Source organism: Pogonomyrmex barbatus, unplaced genomic scaffold (assembly GCF_055798465.1).
Source record: "Pogonomyrmex barbatus isolate J1 unplaced genomic scaffold, ASM5579846v1 scaffold1, whole genome shotgun sequence".
NCBI classification, from domain to species: Eukaryota; Metazoa; Arthropoda; class Insecta; order Hymenoptera; family Formicidae; genus Pogonomyrmex; species Pogonomyrmex barbatus.
In genome coordinates this window covers 20,904,885-20,925,897 of record NW_028297098.1, presented here as the reverse complement: position 1 = coordinate 20,925,897, position 21,013 = coordinate 20,904,885, and the positions used below count along the sequence as shown (strand labels likewise).

The following is a 21,013-nucleotide window of genomic DNA, read 5'->3' as shown; positions in this document are numbered from 1 at the left end:
GGGGGGGAGGATGCATCCTGCTGGGAAACCAAAAGATTAATATTTCAATCCCGGCTCTTTCTAAAGGCGCTCCTTTCTAAAGCATCTTTCTAAAACCGTTTCCCTCTGGTTCGCATACCTGATCTCTCATTTTCTATGCGTTCCTCCCTCTGAACGAGTCGACGAATGCAGGGGTAGGAAAAACCGTCTGTCCATTTGATAACGCACATTCGTCTTCTCTTTGGCAACGACGAACAAAGCACGTCATTGTACACGACGCGTATGCTCGTGACGTGCGTGACCGTGCCCCTCTTTCTCTCTCTCTCTCTCTTTCCCTCTGCCACTACCACCTCGTCGCTTCATCGCACGCAGCCTTCGTTACGACACAGAGGAACATTACGACGAACATTACCGTACGAAGCGAAACGCGAAGCGGGAGAACGACGCAGCCCGCGGAAGACGTCGGTGTCGCAACGCTGACGCTATTGACGGGCCTCCTCTTCGTCGTCTTCGCCTTCCTTCGTCTTCCGAGCAGGCAGCGCCGCGATTTACAGCCGAGATTTTTGGCAGCGTTTAAAGTAGAGTACAGTTAAAGCACGGCGAGTGTACGAGCCAGTTGCTGGCGAGAGCGTACGCGAAGAAACAAGCTCTTCCGAAAGTTCGTTCTCTAAGAAGGGTTGAAAATTCAATCTCTCTCTCTCTCTCTCTCTCGCGTGTCAAGTATCGTATTTAAGTGACATGACAGTTCACGCGTGAAGTGAAAGACCGTACTCAATTGAAGGAAATCTGTCTTGAATAGGAATAATTAAGAAAACACTATTGGAACCGAATTTTTAACAAGTGCTCTGAAATTGAAAGGCCAATGCACCGGTGAGAATCGTTTGGAATCATATCCATCATATTATCATCCAATGGAAAAATGGCGTCCAATCGCAGATTGCTAGGTAAGTCATGGCGGTTGACGTGACAAGGGGTTAGAAAGATGAGTAAAAACATTTATTTTTATCATTTTTAATTATTGAAGATAAAGTAAAAATAATTCTAATAAAAAAACTTTTTTACTGGATTATTTTATTATTGTAAATGTTACTGTATATGTTATTAAATATTATTGAAATGTTATTGTATATGTTATTAAATATTATTGAACATTGACAATTAAAATTTAAAATAATTAAGGGAAAGAAAATATAATTTAAATCTTAATAATTAATAGAAGCGGTTAGCAGAAGCGATTCTTTGTATTTTGATCTACACTTAGATTTAAATACAAATTTACATTTCGTCGTGATAAAACACAAAAGAATCTTTAACCAGTTACACCAGTTTAACCAGTTAAAGTTGTTTTCCAATTATTATTGATGAAATCTATTTGCTAGTTAAAATATTTCCGTTTACAAATATTATTCTAAACATGTGACGTGCGATATTTATCACTTTGTATTCATTTCGTAGAAGTGACAAAAGATTTCATAACTTGTTCTGTTAGATTTTCTATCATTAGCATGATGATCTAACACAATCATAATTGATTGAAATAATCATGTTTTTGTACACATTTCATATATTGTATTCGCATATTCGATTTTTTTTATTTTAAACAAATAGTACCGTAAAATTTTTTTATTTTAAAATAAATCTTAAAATTATTTTAAAATTATTGATTAAAATAATGTAATATTTATGAATATCAATTAAAATTATTTGATGACAATCTTATTCTTTTTTATTAAAGCTCAACTTTTTATTATAATCTTTAAAAATGATTATTTTTTTCTGACAAATCTTTTTCTGCAGAAACATAATTTTCTTGAAAAAAAGACAAACAAATTTATGATAACTTAAGTTGCGCGCGTGTCTTGCGACGGACGGCAATGAACGCGGCTTCCGCTTAAACGTTAATGCATTCTTTATTACGGGAAGGGATGATGATTCGTCAAGAAGCCAGCGCGTAACTCGACAAACCGACGACAAATTAAAGTAATAAAACATCAACTTCCGGTATATAACATACAATATTATACACACACACACACACACACACACACACACACACACACACACACACACACACACACACACACACACACACACACACACACACACACACACACACACACACACACACACACACACACACACACACACACACACACACACACACACACACACACACACACACACACACACACACACACACACACACACACACACACACACACACACACACACACATATATATACATATATAATATATTATTTTAATAACAATTTTAAATTGTAATGATACGGAAATATCTATAACCAGGAAATATATGTTCATAGCTGCTATAATATTACTGACATCTTGTACCAATTATAGAAATGAAAATATATATAAAAGAAGTCAATTTAAGAATGATAAAATCTTTTAAAAATAAATAAAGAAATAATTAAAGGAACATTAAGTCAATTTTATGTGCATTAACTGATGTTTTAAGACACATACTTTAAACATAAATAATATACTTTAAATATATATAAAATAGAACATAGAACACGAGAAAATAAAAATACTACATTAGCTTGGTAAAAAGCACATTAGTAGCTTGATATATCTAGTGCATATGCATACAGGAAATGATTATACGAAAATCTATAATCTCTCTCTCTCTCTCTCTCTCTCTCTCTCTCTCTCTCTCTCTCTCTCTCTCTCTCTCTCTCTCTCTCTCTCTCTCTCTCTCCTCCCCCCCTCTCTCTCTAAATGAAGTTTACATAAAATATAAGTGTAATGTATGACGATTGAAAGTTGAGCGTTAGTTGCCCCCGAACCCTCACCTCTTCTGGGGTTAACACGTGCCGACGACGTTCGCATGTCGGCAAAAGACGAGCGCCTATTAATGGTTCAACATTTACAGTCCACGCGACGACGCACCAACCTCTAATCTTCGACCAATCAGAAGCGAATGCATATGACGACGAATCTCGTAGATAATAATGCCGTCGTTAAACTCGCGACCTGAATCGCTGCTTTCCGATCCTTGAAGCTGCAAGTCATCAAACTTGGCTTTAAGGGGAGCATGCAGGTATACTATTTTGAGCCTTTGCAAAACGATGAAATCGCTATGAATAGCCGGCGGGAAAACGTCTATAGAGTTCTGGGTGAAGGTCGTGATAGCGCCTGATCTGCAACACAAATAATAACGTGCAAAATGTCATAGATCTCAATACGAAAGTTCATGAAGTCATGAAATAAAATAGAGATCATGTTGCAAAAATCCTCTATTAACGATAAACTTTTATAATTACTTTTATATGATTTTCGATTTTATCAATGATAAAGAGTTTTACGATCGTATATTAATTTTTCTCTAAAGAATAAAAATATAAAAGAAAAAAAGGCGGAGATGTTTGATATTTAAATATGCACTAGTACATTTAAATGTCAAACATCTCCGCTTTTTCTCCTTTTGTATTTTTATTCTATTTATTAATGTATATTTTATCATTTAAACAATTTAGAAACTTGTAGATATATCTCATAATTTCAACAACCCAAAAAGTTTAGTTTTGACATAATTATGTTTTATGATAAGAATTAATTGAATTACTTAATTTTTCCACCATAGAATCAATTCATTAATCAAACCATTAATTATGTTGTATTGTGCTGTCAAGTTTTCCGGCTATTAAAACCAGTGTTACGTTATCGAGGTCATCAACAACCCTGCGTTCAAGTCAAACCAGCTTAATGATCAAATATAAAGGCGGTCGTAAAAATCGTGATTAGCGGCCTTAAGTGCTGGTCTGTCAAGTTAATCCCGTAACACTAATATGAGACGTGCAAGTGACGCTAATGGTTCTATAAATTTATGACGGAATTATATCATACTTATTGTAACAGAAAAGAAAGCGCTGCTATAATTTACAAATAACATAAACATTTTAATTATTCATTCTATATATATAATAATAAGTTAAAACGATTAATATCTTGAAGATGTCAATTTCATTTATTTTTATCTTAATTTAAAAATGAATTATTATTTCTTATTAATTAATAATTGTAAAAACGTGTCTATCTTTTAAAAAAGAAGTAAAAAGGAGATCAAATTTATTATGCGCTATTATGAAAAATAATATTTTATTATTATAAAATCTATCGTCCTTAATATTCGGTATCGAATTTCATCAAGTGCAGTACAATACTCATTAGGATTTAAATATTAATAAATAATATTCATTAGAATTAAATTGTAAAATTGATAGAACCAGCGAATTGAATAAACGCCTTCGTTGGTTCAATAGTTTTTCACATACGTATCAATTACATTATCTCGCTTAACTATTAACATAATATTTTTCAGTTTGACATAAAATACGAAATAAAATACGAAAAAAATACATGCTGCATATTGTCACCGTTATCAGCGAACGGTCAAAGAAGCCATTAATATTAAAAACGCGATATATTCCCCGCATTTAAAGTACCAATTTCCATTGCCACATGATCGGGGAGCGTAATAGTCGCAATAGCAGTTAAGTGGGTAGCACGACATACGTGGCGAATACTCGATTTGCGAGTTGCGTCGTTATTATATCGGTCAGATTGGACTTTTAAATAGGCACTTCTCTCCAATCACCCGAATTGCATCTACGGGAATCTCGTCCTCCTCAAAGTAATCCCATATGCGTGAACAGCGCTTACGGCCAATATGCTAAAATGAAAAGTATTATACGATACAATAAAATGTCGAATGTTTTCAAACTGTTTCGTTTCCAAATCCAGTTGTAAAGAAAAGATTTTATGTAACGTAAATGAACGTATAAACACATGCATTTAAATTGAAATAAAATATTTTAATTTGAACGTTAATTAAAATAAAACTAATAGAGGATACAATATTTTCAATTGATTTCATTTTTGTTATTATCCGTATCATCGACAGCGGCATTTCCTCATATAATATAACGAAATGATAATCAAATAATCCATCAAATTCCCTTGTTAAGAAAGTAAAATAGAATTAATAAAAAAAAATAGACAAAGTCAATTTCAGGACGTCGCAAGAACTTTATTATATTAATGCATAATAAATAAAATTGTAAGTAAATCTTTAAGAAAAATTAAAATTAAACTTAAAATCAGGACGATATATAAACTTTATCAATTTTAAATATAAATAAAGATAAATCTTTTAATTATTGTAATTATTATAATGACTATAATTGTTATACGCAAATATAGAATGTGTTTCAAGAAAATTATTTTTTTCTTTCACATTTTTTCTAAGTTAGAAAATCCAACTATGAGCGATAATAATAAAAATAATTTATATTTAACTCTTCCTGATGATGATAAACAATTTTTGCATAAAAATATAGAGGCTCTGAAAGGATCTTATGCATGCATGAAATCACTAAAATCGACAGAATAAGGTATTATTTCTACGCGGAATGCACCTGCCTGCGATTTCATTCGACCTTACTCGCGGTCGCGATTACGTCAGATATGTCAGGTACGATGGTTAGAGCACGGTTTTGCATCGACAACGCTGACATAGGTTTGCATCGGCGAACGTTTAATTCGCAAATTATCCGCATCGGATTCTTTGTTCCAACGTCGCGGTCGCGCACCTTTTCAACCCAGGAAATCTCAGTCATTCACGTATTGATGACCACTCACTTTCGTGAGCCGAAGACGGACACGTGCGATTATGCAATAGAGCACGACTTATTTGTTGCTCATCTCGAGACATTTGTCTGTTGTAATAATTAAGTGCGTCAAAGACGAGAATTAATTGACGTAAGAAATATTGCCTTAACCCCATCAAAGCAAATTTTTCAGCATTTTTGCATTATTTCAACATTATTTCCTGCAGATAAAATTCTATCAAAGTAAAGTCCACAATGAAATCAACTTGCCCGCGATTACTAATCCTGTCGGCTATTTACTTAAATTGCAAAAAAAACGTACTTTATTTCCAGTAATTATTCATTTCTGATAATTGCACGAAAATTGTACGTCGCCTTTCATTTCAATTCGTGCTTCCATCGGAGGGAAATAGGCCAAGGCGATTTGTTATTAGATTCTATATGGGCAGAAATTTGATACTTGCAAAGCATGATGATTCATTGTACGTATACGGTAGCATCGAATGCCTCTACGATAACCTCGAACGCAAATTCGCGATAAGCAAAGTAAGTAGTCAGCTTTGTGGATACGATCGCGCGTGTATGCAAGGCGGACGATCCGAGGCGATCTAATACTGACTATTAATATCGTGGATGAGGTGCGCCTGTTTACGCTGCGATTAAGTTTGCGCTCCGCAAGCTCCTCGCGCAAGGTTACCCGCTCAGTTGGACATTTCGTCCAACTTGGAGCTTTCGCTCGGAGCAGCTTCGAAATTTGCGAAACCGCGAGACGCGCGTGTAAACGAGGAAATGGGAAGGAAAGGGGAAAATAATTGGCCGGCTCGCGTCATTCTTGAAATAATTTCGGCGATCTGCCAACGAACGGGGGAAACGTCGAGTATCGCTCATGACCGGGAAGTCCGATACATCTATATATGTCACCTCATTAAAGCGGAACCGATGAGAACGCGATGGCATCGTGAATTGGCACAATCGCGCTTTTAATTAATCCATTCTGCCTGATACGCGCTGCAAGCGAAAGACATTTGCGTAGCTGCATAATAATTCGGGACTCGGGTGATAATGTGATAATTTGTGATAATGTGGAGCTCGACTGAAGGCGTGACCTCGCGCGCTGTAATTTCCGGAATCCCCAACGAAGTGACCTCGAGATGACTCCGGTCTTAAGTAATAGGCATCGAAATCAATAATGGACCGAAACTATACGTAGTTATATGGATTGCGTGCTGACGTTACGTAAAAATTGTTTACGGCACTTGGGACATGTGACGCTCGCTAGTCACATATATAAGTACGTCTTGTTTTCGACAGGACTTTGTCAGACAGTGTAACTGTGTAAAAGAAATGTCATAATTAGACAAAACAATAATGTCAGTAACAATGTCAACGATGTAAATAAAATTGACTAACAACATGTGAGAAGAAATCAAGAAAAATGTAGCCTTTCCTGGATTTTCACATATTAACTACCCATAATCTTTAAAATATATCTATATTTTTTTAAAAAAAATATCGTAAAAAATTGAATATAAAATATAAATATAAAGTATTAAACCAAGTTTCGTTAAAATAGTATATAAAATTACAGAAAAAATTGTTACGTAAAGATCTATAAGAGAGTTGTTGTGTAATTTTATGATTTTCTTTGATTATTTTATAAGTATCTCGAACAAATTTCCAAAGTCAGTATTTTAAATAAAAAAAAGTACTGATTTTATAAGACATTTCTTCTTTCTTTTGTACACATATTCAAATATAATATTATAATATTTTTGCATATTTTATTTCATATTATCGAAGACATAAATATTCTATTTCACAATTCATAGTAAAAAAATAGAAACGTTAAATAAAATCGAAACGAAAAATAAAATCGACCATTACTCTGCATCAATTTAATGCATGGACCGAAACGTTTGCGACCGATTTCGAATCGTGAGGCCACAAAACCGCGAAACGAATGACCACAAAATATTTTTCCAGATTGTCTCTCATGCAGGCAGGTACTGAATATTATGGTGATTCTCGGCTTCATGTTGAATTATATGCTACGCGTGAATCTGATGATAGCGATTGTAGCGATGGTGGCACCGAGCAACAGTAGCGATCAACATTCGCATTCCAACGAATCGGCGTTGTTGGACGAATGCGGTCTCCAGGCGACGATGATGAACGACCTCACCCCGATCGACGACATCAGGACCCCGGCGGCCAACGTCAACATTAATAGAGTCAACGAGGTGAACAACGGCACCATGCTCGCATCAGCGTTTCTCACACTGGCACCGTGTTCGTTGAAACTCGCATAAAGCCGAACTTGCCCGGTTAATGACCTCAGTAATCGCAAATAGTTACGCAACGCATGAACGTGATCTTATATAGACGCCAAATCGACGTAGTTTAATCGCAATTTTTTCAGAGTCTAAAATCATTTCGTTTTGACCGATCGTTAGGATTATCTTCTCTTATTCGATTTCGCGTTCTCTCTCATTTTTATTGATAATTACCTTAAGACTGATCCATATGATTTTTTTTTTCTTTTATACATGCACGTATACGCGCATATCAATCTTTGTTTCTTCATTTCTTGCGGGTTTATCTTTCACGAATACCTTGATTTTTAATCCCAGGAAGAACGAGCCCAGACTAAGTATTCGTGGAACGAATATGAGGTGAATCTGATCATCGGCTGCTTTTATTGGGGTTACATCTTTACGGAGATACCAGGCGGTCGACTCGCGGAGATAATCGGCACCAAACGGGTCTTTGGCTACAGCATGCTGCTATCGAGCTTCCTCACTCTGCTGACACCGTTAGCCGCCACCTTCGACTATCCCATGCTCATCGCATTGAGAATCATACTAGGATTCCTACTGGTACGTACTTCGCTACTTCATCCAGGAATCATTATAATTAAAAAAAAAAAAAAAAGAAAAAGTACGCGTCCGCGTTTTTCACGAGAAACGATCAGATAGACAAAATTCTAACGTCTGAATCTATCGAGCATCTCTCTCTTATCCAATTTACGTAATCCAATTACGTTCAATCAAGTTTCATACACGACTGCGATCAAACGATCACACAATTCACATTGATTATTGAAAATCTCTCAAAATTTATTCGTCTCGCAAATCAGGGTGCCACCTGGCCTGCCATCCAGCCAATGACTGCTCGATGGATTCCACCGACGGAGCGTAGCAAGTTCGTCTCTAACATGATGGGTAAATGATCACGATCTAATTCGTCATGCGAAATTCAGGCCGACCTCAATGCCGCAATACCTCTCTCCGTGCTCTTAAGAAACTGCGAAACGTATACGCGAAATAGATAGATAGATAGATAGACGCAGCCGTTTTATGGTCGCGACGGATGCACGACTGCATCAAGCGCCGCACCATAAACTTGCATCGTTACTTGCAGCCTCGTCGCTCGGCGCCGCGATAACTATGCCGTTGTGCGGATTCCTCATCGCCTCGCTCGGCTGGGAGTCGGTGTTCTATGTGACCGGCGTGATCGGGATTATATGGAGCGTGACATGGTTCTTGCTGGTGTTTGACTCGCCGTCGCAGCATCCGCGCATCAATGCGGAGGAGCGGAACTTTATCGAGAGCTCAATCGGAACGACCACTACCATGAAGGTTGTAGTAGAAAATATTTCTCTAAAATATTTATCTTTATTATTTTACTACTTCACTGTTTAACTGCTTCATTATTCCACTTTAGTCTATTTTAAAATTTTAAAAATCAGCAGATAGCATAGTCTAAATTGAAAAAGATTTGTTTGCCAGTTGCTCCCGGTTAACGAAACATCACTTTACTTATTCTCCATGAGATCTTGATCAATATTTATTATGAATTACTAATGTAATACTCTTCTACTGCAGCATCTACCGATACCGTGGCGTTCGATGCTCACATCAGCACCCGTCTGGGCTATCGTGATAACGCACGCGTGCAGCGTCTTCTGTTATTTCACTATTGTCAATCAACTTCCAACTTATATGAAGTACATCTTGCACTTTAACATTAAAGAGGTACATATTATCAATTAGTATTAGTAAAAAACAATTTTTTTCACAAAATAAAATATTGATGGATACATATTAAATACGAAAATGTTTTTTTACAGAACGGACTGTTATCATCATTACCCTATTTAGGCAAATACTTATTTTCTTTATCAATGTCCACTTTAGCTGATTATTTGCTTCGCACTAACAAATTATCAGTGACCACGATACGCAAAATTTTCACAATATTTGGTAAGTAAAATGTTCGCGAATTTATTTATTTTCGAATTTATTTATTTTTCTTTTGCTTAACTACGATGACAAAATTAAATTTTCTAATTATTATTAATATTATAATTAATTTTCTAATTATTAATTATATTAAATTTTCTAATTAAACAGCTTGTATAAAACTTAATATATATAATTTGCACACACACCACACACACACACACACACACACACACACACACACACACACACACACACACACACACACACACACAAAATTATGTATGTGTGGGTATATTATTATTATTATTATTATTATTAATTATGTAAATTAATAAATATTGACTTTCTTATAACTAGAAGATATTTTTGGTATGATAAAAAGATTTCGATTTTCCAGCTGAGTTAACTCCCAGCATCCTTATGGTGATCCAAGCGTACTATGGTTGCAATCGCGCGGCGTCGGTCGCCATATTTACCGTCGCTCTAACAATAAATGGTGGCGTAACAGCCGGGTATCTCGGGAACGGACTCGACATCGCGCCTAATTTCTCCGGGACCATATTCGGTATCGCCAACACTTTCAGCTCACTGGGTGGTTTCCTTAGCAGCCACATGGTTGGACAAATCACGTACAAGAATCAAATCTATGCGCAGTGGAGCATGATCTTTTGGATTTTGGCAATCATCTACTTCATCGGCGCATTGACATTCGCTATTTTCGGTACTGGCAAGTTACAAAGTTGGAATTCGCCCGGTAGCAACACGAAGAAAAACGGCGCCATCGTCGAAGATGGCCCCGAATCGGTTCCCCTTAAAAGCAAAACTATTTCGTAACGATTTCGAGATTTCGCTAGGAGATTGCAAATCAAATGCGGCGATAAAAGTGTCGATTTATTGCGACACGATTTATTCCAAACGGGACAATATTCGTTTTTATTATCTTTGGATTTTAGAACTATCGATGAATATCTCTTAGCTTGGCAGTAGTGAATAAAACATTTTTCACTGCCTTATAATTTTTGGCTTAGAGATTTAGAATAGGGTTTTTAATTAACAAAATTGATGTAATTTATTATAGCTTAATATTTTATGTTTTTTAAAGTAGCATGAGAAAGACACCTTTTACGTAATAATAAAATTAATGATTTTTTTATAATTTCTATCATTTTATAATTATATCGAATTAAAATCTTAGTTTCGCTTTCTTAGTTTTGCCAAGTTCAGGATTGAATAATGTAGAAGTAATTGAGTGTGTTTTACACTTATTTTGTATCAGTATAGTGTAATAATTTCGCACGATTTTTTACATAAAAAAATAAAGATACAGGGGTATGTATCAGTATATGTACACTCGATATGATTAGTTAGATTTATAAATAAATATATTTTTAGCAAATGCATATAAAATATCTTTTAATAATATTAACTATAATATTAACTTCAAGAATAAACTAACATAAAAAGATTATTAAAATTATACATTATCATTATTGATATCAATGTAGAAAATTAATAATGTTAAAATATTAGACAAATTATGACAATATTCCACTATTTTGATCTTTACGAGTCACGGGAAGAACGTGATTTTTAAAATACATAATTATTTATATTTAATACTATTATTAATAAAAGTATAGTTGATATCAATGATGAATATTCTGAAATAATAGTTAACAATATTAGCATAGTATTTAACTAATTAGTGATTTAAAACTTTAGAACTTTAGATCTAGCACTTTAGAACTTTATGTTGGTAAAGAGGTACAATTTCATCACTATTGCCATCTACCATGAAGACATCTCACTCAACATACAACAGATTGTTGCTGTACAACGACTGTTGCTTCTTCGTATATCTTCTGACCAAAAGGTGGCGTCAAATGTTGGATAAATGAATGAACGTAACCGAATCATTGCCTTTTTTTAAATCATGATATTATACACTAAAAGTAAACTCAACAAAAACAAGAAAATCTTTTTATGAATCATAAAATTAATAGGCTAAATTTACAAAGATCAAAACTGATTGAAAGATCTGAATTAAAATTCTATGAAACAAAATTTATATAACTAAACCAAGAATAAGTTTATCTCTCGAATGTAAGTTTTACAAAAATATTCAATTGATCGTTCAATTGATCTTAATTTAGACAGTCTATAATTAGCATTTTAAAATTTTATTTATATGCCGTATTTATATTTTATCGCATGTGTGTAATTTCAATTATATATACTTTTTATATATACTTTTTTTTATATTTATATCTCTTGATTCTCTTTAAATATTTATATTTCTTGATTTTCTTTTCATATTTATTTATTAATTATTAATACATAAAATAAAATTCTATCTTGAAATCCGAAATGAATTAGATTGTCTAAAATGGATTTTGAGTGATTCAAGATCAATTTTTATTTGCGTGAAATTTTCGGACCGGAAGTTAGACTGAGGTACTTGAACATCTTGGCACACTGCTGTGTGCCCGTCTCACATCCATCCTCATGCCGGACGATGCTGGTCGCTCGACACGACGGTAGGAGAAGGACGATCAGCGCCGTCGCGCGGCATCGCGACGATGGCAGAAAGGAGTCAAAGCGCCACGGCGTAGCCGCGTCGCGGTGGCCGGCGTAAAGGCGCCGCGCGTTGCGATGGTGCTCGCCGTGACGCGTGGCGCTGCGGCGCTGCGCCGAGGTACCAGGAGATCAGCTGCACGAGGAGATTTAATCTATACTTCCGTCGTTCCCGCGCGCAACTCGCTCCCTCTCCGTCGCACTTCCGCAACCCGCTCGCGTTCCACCGCATCATCGCGCTGGGACGCGCGCGAAGAGAGACCCATGCTCGATCCTCCATCTCGTGTGCATCAGTTATATCTCGGCAGTCCAGCGTTCTAAATGAGTCAGTGTCAGAAATGGAACGACAGTTTCGGGAATTTTCCCTCGGACAAGTCGAGTAATTTCGCTCTCGGGGATTTAATTATTTCCACCGACCGTCAGATCTATCTAATCTCGTCCTCGCCGAGAGCAGCGAAGCTTCGCGACGCCGCGCGCCGGCGTCCAATGCCCGTCTCTCCTTCCATTCTCGTTCTCCGGAATGGACACGGAAACGGATTGGGAGGGAAAATCCGCCGCTCGCGGACGACGTCGCGCAAACGGAGGAAACGGAGGAGCTCGCCGCACGCACGCACGCATGCACGTACGCACGTAATACCGGGAGAGTACCGGCGCGCGTGGCCGTTCGGTATGACGGTAGAATCTCCGGAATTCGCGGACTGCAGCACCGAATTCAGTTGCTATGTCGCGCGCAGCGGGCGAACATGAGCGGCGCGGAGCGTTCGGCACACTCGTCGGTTTACCGCGCGGGACCGCCCGCTCGCACGAGCCATTATCGGGGGAACATGTGCTCGAGAAGTCGAGATTTACCGCGCGAAGGATAGGGAAGTGGTACGAAGAAAGCGCACAGTGACAGGCGCACGCGTACGGGAGAAGCTGTGGGGAAGAACCTCCGGAGCGGGAGATGGTGAACGCCTCTATCGCGAGAGCGGGATAACGCCGCTGGGCCGGCTGGGGGTAGGCGTACACCTCCAATCGCGTCATGTCGGCCTGCTCGGTTGTGATTAACTAAGGTTTAATCAGCTTTACAAGCTAAACTTCCTTTGTCGACATGCACGCGCATGATAATCCGCCGGACTATCTCACCATGTCGGCCGACAGCCGAAAACACCTCCGGCGTGTCGGGGGATCCTACTAATATGAATACGACGTCGTGCGCGTCAACGGGAGAGCCGGCGTTATTCCGGTCGCCGGCTCTGGAGGACGTCGTACTCGCCGTCGTCGTCGCGCGCCGCTCCCAGCGTCGTTCGTCGAGCACTCGACCGGGCTTCATACGGTCCTAATACCGAAATTCGCGGGATGTTAGATGCAGAGTCCTCGGACGCGCCAGTCCGGGATGACTGAGCAGCAACGCGCCAGCTGCGGCAATCGATAGCGAAACGCTGCCGTAAACATTCGACGCGTTACCACGAAAGCGCGGGATATTGCCCATTTTCATTTTCATCTCTATATTGCGTAAAGTTACGACTGTCATTTATGTCACGATTCCCGTCCGGTCATGATAACAGATTTCATCAAATGAGCGTACGTCAAGTTTGATCATTGTACCATCCATTGTTAAAATGTCAGGAAACATAAAAAAAACTTGCGTTACTTTTATTTGAAAAATAAAATAAAATATTTAATTATCAATAAATTTATATGATAGTAAGAATTTATGATTTAAAGGACTTAAACTTTATTTTGACGGAAACGTTGCGAGTGATAAAAAAACAAGCGCGCGATGCCTTCTACCGACATTGATCTGATGACATGAAGGCCGAGAACTTCTTGTCTCGCATCACTTCCTGGTTCGCCCCTTCGCGACTTCGTCGCTCAATATTCGCCGAGGCGCGAACGTGACGCGATGAGGCGCGTTCACTGGCGGTGAAACGATTCACATTCCCCTAATGCCTTGATCATGTACATGGAAACATTATAAATTCTACAAATTAATTCTTCATTAATATTTTTAAAGAATAATACCAAGAACAAGACTCAAAATCATTACGTGCTCCTTTAATTATTTTGAACAATAATTCATTGTTGTTAAAATTCTTCGTTCATAAAAATGAGATATTACTGAAATATGAATCCATAAACTTTGATTTTAAGAGAAATTTTATTTGTATCTTTTGTATAACGCACTTGTTGCAATTATCAAAATTCTTGTAAAATGAAGAAATCGTAAATTTCTTGTAAATGAAGAAATCACACAATCATTGTTTATCGTCAAGTCTTACGAAACAGTTATTGATGCACACTAACATAATGGTAAATGAATCATTTTCCTATTTCCTCTTAATGCAGATTGAGCTTCGTCGTACTGACGATAAAACCGCAAGAGATGTGTCAGAGGTTGCATCGAGACAACTGGCTACCGTGCGCGGTGCTGGAGGAACAGCTAATCCGCGATAGTTGGGATCGAAGCGAGAGGAAGTAGAAATCTCCCCGAGCTGAAGACAGACGGAGAGAGAGAAAGAGGCAGAGGTTAACTCTCGCACTGGGTTATTAAGGGTTCGCGTAATAACGTGTTTGCGAGAGCGCGCGATATGTATGCGTGTGTGTGTGTGTGTGTGTGTGTGTGTGTGTGTGTGTGTGTGTGCGCGCGCGCGCGTGTGTGTGTGTGTGTGTTGCACGCACCGTTCACGAGGTGGAACATGGCATCGCCCCCGGGTGCTCTCTCGGACTCAGCATCTTCCAGAGCCTACGAAAGCGTCGGCGTGGCCGCCCCCGACTCATGGGAACGTCCTCGGGGCAGCATACAGTCGACGGGATCGCGCGCGGCCGTAGAACAGCCGTCGGAATTTTTCTTAGGAACTTATTAAAATCTGAGGTTCCCTCATTAGAATTGCGTCGGAGTCGATCGGGACGATTCCCGCGTCGTTTACAATCCCCAAATAGTTTCCGCGAAATCATTATAAATTGATTGCAATAGCAGCCACGAAATAGTAATTATAGGAGAAACAACTGTCGTTAAAACGTTGCGATCGTTCATCGAGAGTTGTATGAAAATTTCACAAAAAGACACGGAGAGATTCATACGAAGAATAAAACGTTTTCGTCTACGAGTACATCTTTTGAGGGAATTGAATTTCTATTAGGGGATTGAAAATCAAGAAGAAAATTAAGAATGATATCGTTTTAATCAAAAAACTTGCACTCAAAAACTCAATGTATTTTCTTTGATCAATTTAAATGCGTCAACACATTTTTAATTGTTTCAAAAAATTGAAAAATAGAGGATAAATGTAATCCATAAAAAAGAAGAGAAATGTAAAAACAAATCACGTTTCAAAATTTTTAACTTATACCACTATGATTTTCAACTCCTCAATTTTATCTCGATAGCTTCACGATCTCAATCATGCTCATCTTAAACGTAAAATTTGCATTAAAGAATATTAATGAAAAAAAAAATCTTAACACTTCTTTCTAATTAAAATTTCTCTGTTCATGGATACCTAAGACATTATTACATCTTTTACAATGTGAATGGTCCTTTGACATCCTCTGTTCTTTGTCGTGGGACCAAAATTCTATGCCCATTCCTTCTCCCTGCCACTTCTCTACGATTTCAATCCCGAGATACTCGACATCGGCCGACAGAAGGTCCGAGAGTTTACCGGTAGGCAATAATTTCACGGGAATGCGGCGGCATCGGTGGCGGCACCGCGGCTTTCGTGTCTATGGAAAAGAATCTCGGACCGCTCGATAACGGATCTCACGCCGGATTCCGCGCCGTGAACAAATTGGACTCTTCTGAGTGACCGGACTTCGTTATTCCCGAATAGAACGGTCGCTGCGAAAATTAACTCTCATCAGCGTGATGGCTCGCGCTTATCTCGTTGGAATGCGCATAAAATATACGAAAGACACGAACGCGAATTATAATAAATTCATATAATTAATAATGTTTAATTTTATGGGTCGGACGTAATGGTATTTCTATGTCTACGCGTAGCGCAATATTTCATATATTTCTACTTTCTCTCATACATTATATTCTCAGTACTCTCTAATTCCATTCTTAAGGAATCTTCAAGTAGAAATAAAAGGGTGATCCCTCTATCAAGGATTCTTATCTCGTACAAGCACGAGCGCGTTTCCTGAGCGAAAAGAAAGAGATGCTGATGACGATCCAAAAAGAAGATGAGGAGACGGAAGGAAAGGATCAAGAAGCCGGAATGGTAATGGAGAGGATGAGTCGAAGCAGAAGAAGGGGGAGGGAGAGGAGGCTGAGAAGGTGGCTAGCACGTACGTCAGGTATGCGGGTGAGAAACACCCCGGGGGCGCCCCTGCCGTTCCGCCCACGTTTAAGGTGCACGTTGCGAGCGGGCCCCGCGTGCCCCCGGGGGCCCCGCGATAAACTCCCGGCTCGGACTTTCTTCCTCTTTCCTCTCCAGCTGCGAGACTCGCACGCGATCCACGACTCTCGAGGAGAATCGAACACCCCCGCGGGCACACGCCGTCATCACGCGAACCTACAGGTAGAAAGAAAGAGGGGACGCAATGGGCCCTCCTCGCGCCCATTTCTGTGTTTCAGGCATCACGAGTAATCTCGTGCCCCGCCGCGGTCTTCTGTAATTTCTACGGGCTCGTTCCTTCTTTGATTTTTTTTCTTGCGGAGCTCTTGCGAGTCTCAGACATTCCTCGATTTGTTCTCTGGAAAACTAAAAATATCTTTCCTCGTCGTGTTGCAAGTAATCATAAAGTCATTATACATTTTTCATGCAACTCTTAATTTTTTATACGACGAATAATTGGTATTATAGTGATGGATGATTAAAATTCAATCATAGAATTATTATTATGAAAAATATTATGAAATAATTCTATGAAAAATTCTAATTTGTTTTCTAACACTGTGTCTTCTGTAAAATGTTCTTTATCCTGAGATGTATTGCTATGACAAAAAAAAACGACGCCGTGCAGCTAGCAACCCTACCATCACCTATGTATAACTGTTCTCATTCTTTTTCTAAAAAAAGTAAAAACATCATAGCGTGATATAATTATAATCATATAAAAAAATGGGGGCGACAGAAATGATTCAAATTAATTCAAGACGGTACGGAAAAGAATTACTGAAAAATAAATGTTATATTATTATATTATCCTCAGAGAGAAGTCAAGATACATATCTTTTATATAATTCCTCACACCGAATGCAAAAGATCCTCATCCGCCGATGCCAAGAAGCCGATTCAATCATGCGGTAGCGCTACGCGCGATTTCATCCGCGAGGAAGAGTATACTTTTGCCCGCATAGCGGTCCCACGCTCCTCGGTGCATTACAGGTTCATCTCCGCCTACCGACTGCTCGCGGGGATACGATGCATGTCGGCGATCGATATGCACGGCCAAATCGAATCGATCGCGTAACTTGCACTACCGAACGATCGCGCCGCGAAAACAAAAAATCCTCGATCAATTACAAACATTGCCCGCAGGGATACGGACGGTCGGTCAAGCTGGCCGTGCGTGATGATTAAAGGATCACAGAAATCGAAATCTGAAATGAGACATCATTGGAAAAGTATCGTTTAGATATCGTTTAAATAACGTTGAACTCGTCTTCTCTCAATTTCTCTTTGATAAGAAGATTTTAAAAAATTCAAAATTCAACTTACTGTTAAATCCTCTAAATAAGGATCTCTATTAAGATAAAAATTCAATTTTTTTCTCATTTATTTAATTTAAATTAAATTTTATTTAATTTAAATAATTTCTAGAAAAAATACGACGTTTTTCTCTTATCTTTGATCCTCAAAATCGACTCGCAATTCTCTTCGCGCACAACTGGACGTTAACGCGAACGCGCGCGGCACGCTCGCGCGATTCTCATGTAAATTCGCGCGCGATGTAATCCTTACGCGCGGCACGCGTCTCCTTCTCTAGGGACGGCCAATTGGGCCGATATCTCACAACATCACGGCAGAGATCGATAAGCCGGACCCGGGTATTACCGGCTACGTGCATAGGCGGGCAAATTGCGCGCGTATATATGAATAGAGGCGGCAGTTCTCTCGCTCGCACACGGCGATTGTCATTAATTAGACAGTTGGCACGCGCCAGGTGAAGCTCGCCCGTGTTCACCTGCGACGAGTCACACGCGCGTTTCGTGTATATTATATATAACACGAGCGACACGGCTTTTCGGCTTGCCGCCGTGCCGCCGCATTGTGGCTTTTGTGCGCGACGGCCGGCGCCGTTTATAGGGGTCGCCCACATGACATCTGACCCACATCCGGCCGATGTTCACCGGGCATCGATATCGTCCGGGCCGTGCCATTAAAACGTCGAATAATTTCGAACCCGCGACGTGTGCTCGGGGAATTTATAGCGGATCGATAGGCGCGATATCGCCGTAGTATCGCTGCGAGTGCAACCTGCTCCTATGATCGACGAGAAAAACGGGATTATTTTCATTAGACCTTTTTATGTCAAATATATGTAATGAATACCAATGTGATAGAGACAAATGCAATAGTTAAATTTGAAAATTTAGTTAAATTTTACTTATAAAATTGACAAATAATTTTTATGTATCTTATTGATTCTGACATATCTATCTTATTAGGAGTAAGATAGATTGCAGAAAATACAATGTTTTCGACATATCTTATACATTTCATTCTAATTTTTATAGAAAAAAATTTAAAAAAAAGTTTATACAGAAAAAAATTCCGATTAAAAATAAACAAATCAGAAATTCCAATTAAAATTACCAGATTGCTAAATCAATCAAAAGTTCGTTGAATTCACGACAAGTCTCATTACTTTAAATTGAATTCTCATAACTTCAATTGGAATTTCTGATTCGTCTATTTTAAAAAAAGTATTTTGATATAACCAAACTATTTTTCCCATGTACTAATATGCAGTTGATATCTGAGATAATAAATAGACTTTGTATGTATTTATTAAAATATTTATATTTATATATAATCTTATTTGCTCTAATGTTGTTTTTCCTTATTTATCTTTGTATAAAAAGGAAAGTCTCCAAGAAAAGAACAACTTCCGCGTAAACGATACCTGCTTCTGTGCACCTTCTGGTAATTAAAAGGCAACACCTGTACCTGTACACTCGCGCTGTGTAGCAATGTAATGAGGCAAGACGAGAAGAGTGAATGTGCCGAGCAACAACGCACAACGAAAGCGACCAGAGCCCGCCTGGCGCTCGATAATCGCCAGAAATTCCCGATTATTAAGCGTACAGGTGTTTACACCGGGAACCAATTCCGGATCTGCCCGAGACGCCTTGGAGGAATACACGTTCGCGCGTGAACGACCCGTAAGGAGCACCCAACTCTGATCAAGTGTGCGTTGCCACTGGTTCCCGCAGAAAGAATTTCACTTGAGTTGCAGCTGGTGCTTTTTGCGCCGTTCAAACTTGAGATAACTCCGCGCGATAATTACTCACTGTTGACTTTATGACGAAGATGCATTGCTCGTCTGCAGAATTAATGTGTCAATAAAATGCAGGATATTATAGGTCAATCAATTAATTGCCGCGATACTGAATATAAATTAAAAATTATGCACGAATTAAAGTTTGTTGGTTTTTTTGAATAACAAATTTTCTCCTTCTTTCGGCATAACTATGAATAGAATTTTCCTAAAGGGACAACTTGATTTTTTTAAGATTAATGTTACTTTTATATGTAACTTTTATATGTATTAAAGAGCGATTATCAAAATAAATATTTAAATAATGTGAAAATACTTTTAATGGACAAAACATTTTATTTCAGTATTCACAGAAAGAAAATTAGTCTTATCTATTATAAATCAAGACACATTCTCGTATATTATAATCTTCTTAAAAATTTCAGTCTTGATTTGATTGAACTTGTATCGATGCAAATATTATTTACTGCTTAACTCAAAATTAAAAATCTTTTATATGAAGATTATAATATTCTTTCTTATATATGAAAACATCTATATTTACAATACAGAATCAAAATAAGACTAAAATTTTTCTAATTGTAAATTAGAATATTCTTAGTTATATATGAGAATATATAGTCTTTATTTAAGACTAACTTTTTTCTGTGTTCTACAAGAATGTATAGCTATCAATATACTTCATCATTTCCCCTTAAAGTTCGGGATACAACTTGTCCCAGTAACACCTTATCGAGGCGTAATTACGCGCACCTGAATGCATATGAGAGTATGCGACTTTCGAGATCGCGGATCGATTGGTTGTTGCGAGGTAATGCGCGCTCGCCCCGGCAGGCTTGTTAATGCAAATTTCGCTGTCGCGCCCCTGTTTCATCCCCCTCCGCTCCTACCTCCATCGCGAAGCGTTTCACCCTAATTTCCTGCGCCGTAGCACCTGACGGTGCACGAAGTGCAGCGCTGCTCGCGTGCTCACCCAGCAGCTTCCGGTTCCGGCGCGTGCTTAAGCATTCCGGCTGTTTGCACTCGCGAGCGTGAACACGCTGAACGTGCACACATATCCACACACATCCACCTGCCCGGGCATACGAGCATTCACGGTAGGATGTGCCGTTGCCATCCTACCTAGTGCCCTCTTTCCCCCCGCGTTG

The 21,013-nt window shown here is 38.5% G+C and overlaps 1 protein-coding gene and 1 long non-coding RNA gene across 4 annotated transcripts; both read left to right on the top strand.

Annotated features, from left to right (window-relative positions):
* Nucleotides 1–403: 403 nt before the first annotated feature.
* On the top strand, nucleotides 404–11,264 carry LOC105426761 (putative inorganic phosphate cotransporter). Its single transcript, XM_011638144.3, has 8 exons — nucleotides 404–923; nucleotides 7,597–7,853; nucleotides 8,244–8,489; nucleotides 8,750–8,834; nucleotides 9,034–9,251; nucleotides 9,498–9,647; nucleotides 9,743–9,875; nucleotides 10,255–11,264. Exons 1-8 carry the CDS (start codon nucleotides 899–901, stop codon nucleotides 10,689–10,691), a joined length of 1,551 nt encoding a protein of 516 aa, XP_011636446.1. The 5' UTR covers nucleotides 404–898; the 3' UTR covers nucleotides 10,692–11,264.
* Nucleotides 11,265–12,737: 1,473 nt separating this feature from the next.
* LOC148938230 (uncharacterized) lies at nucleotides 12,738–20,178 on the top strand. 3 transcript variants are annotated; one of them, XR_016140016.1, is made up of 3 exons: nucleotides 12,740–12,810; nucleotides 14,760–14,939; nucleotides 16,485–20,178. It is a non-coding gene; the product is annotated as an uncharacterized LOC148938230 (long non-coding RNA). The 3 variants fall into 3 exon arrangements; XR_016140017.1 differs by having other exon boundaries at nucleotides 12,738–13,994; nucleotides 14,760–20,178; XR_016140015.1 differs by having other exon boundaries at nucleotides 14,760–20,178.
* The last annotated feature ends 835 nt before the right edge of the window (nucleotides 20,179–21,013 follow it).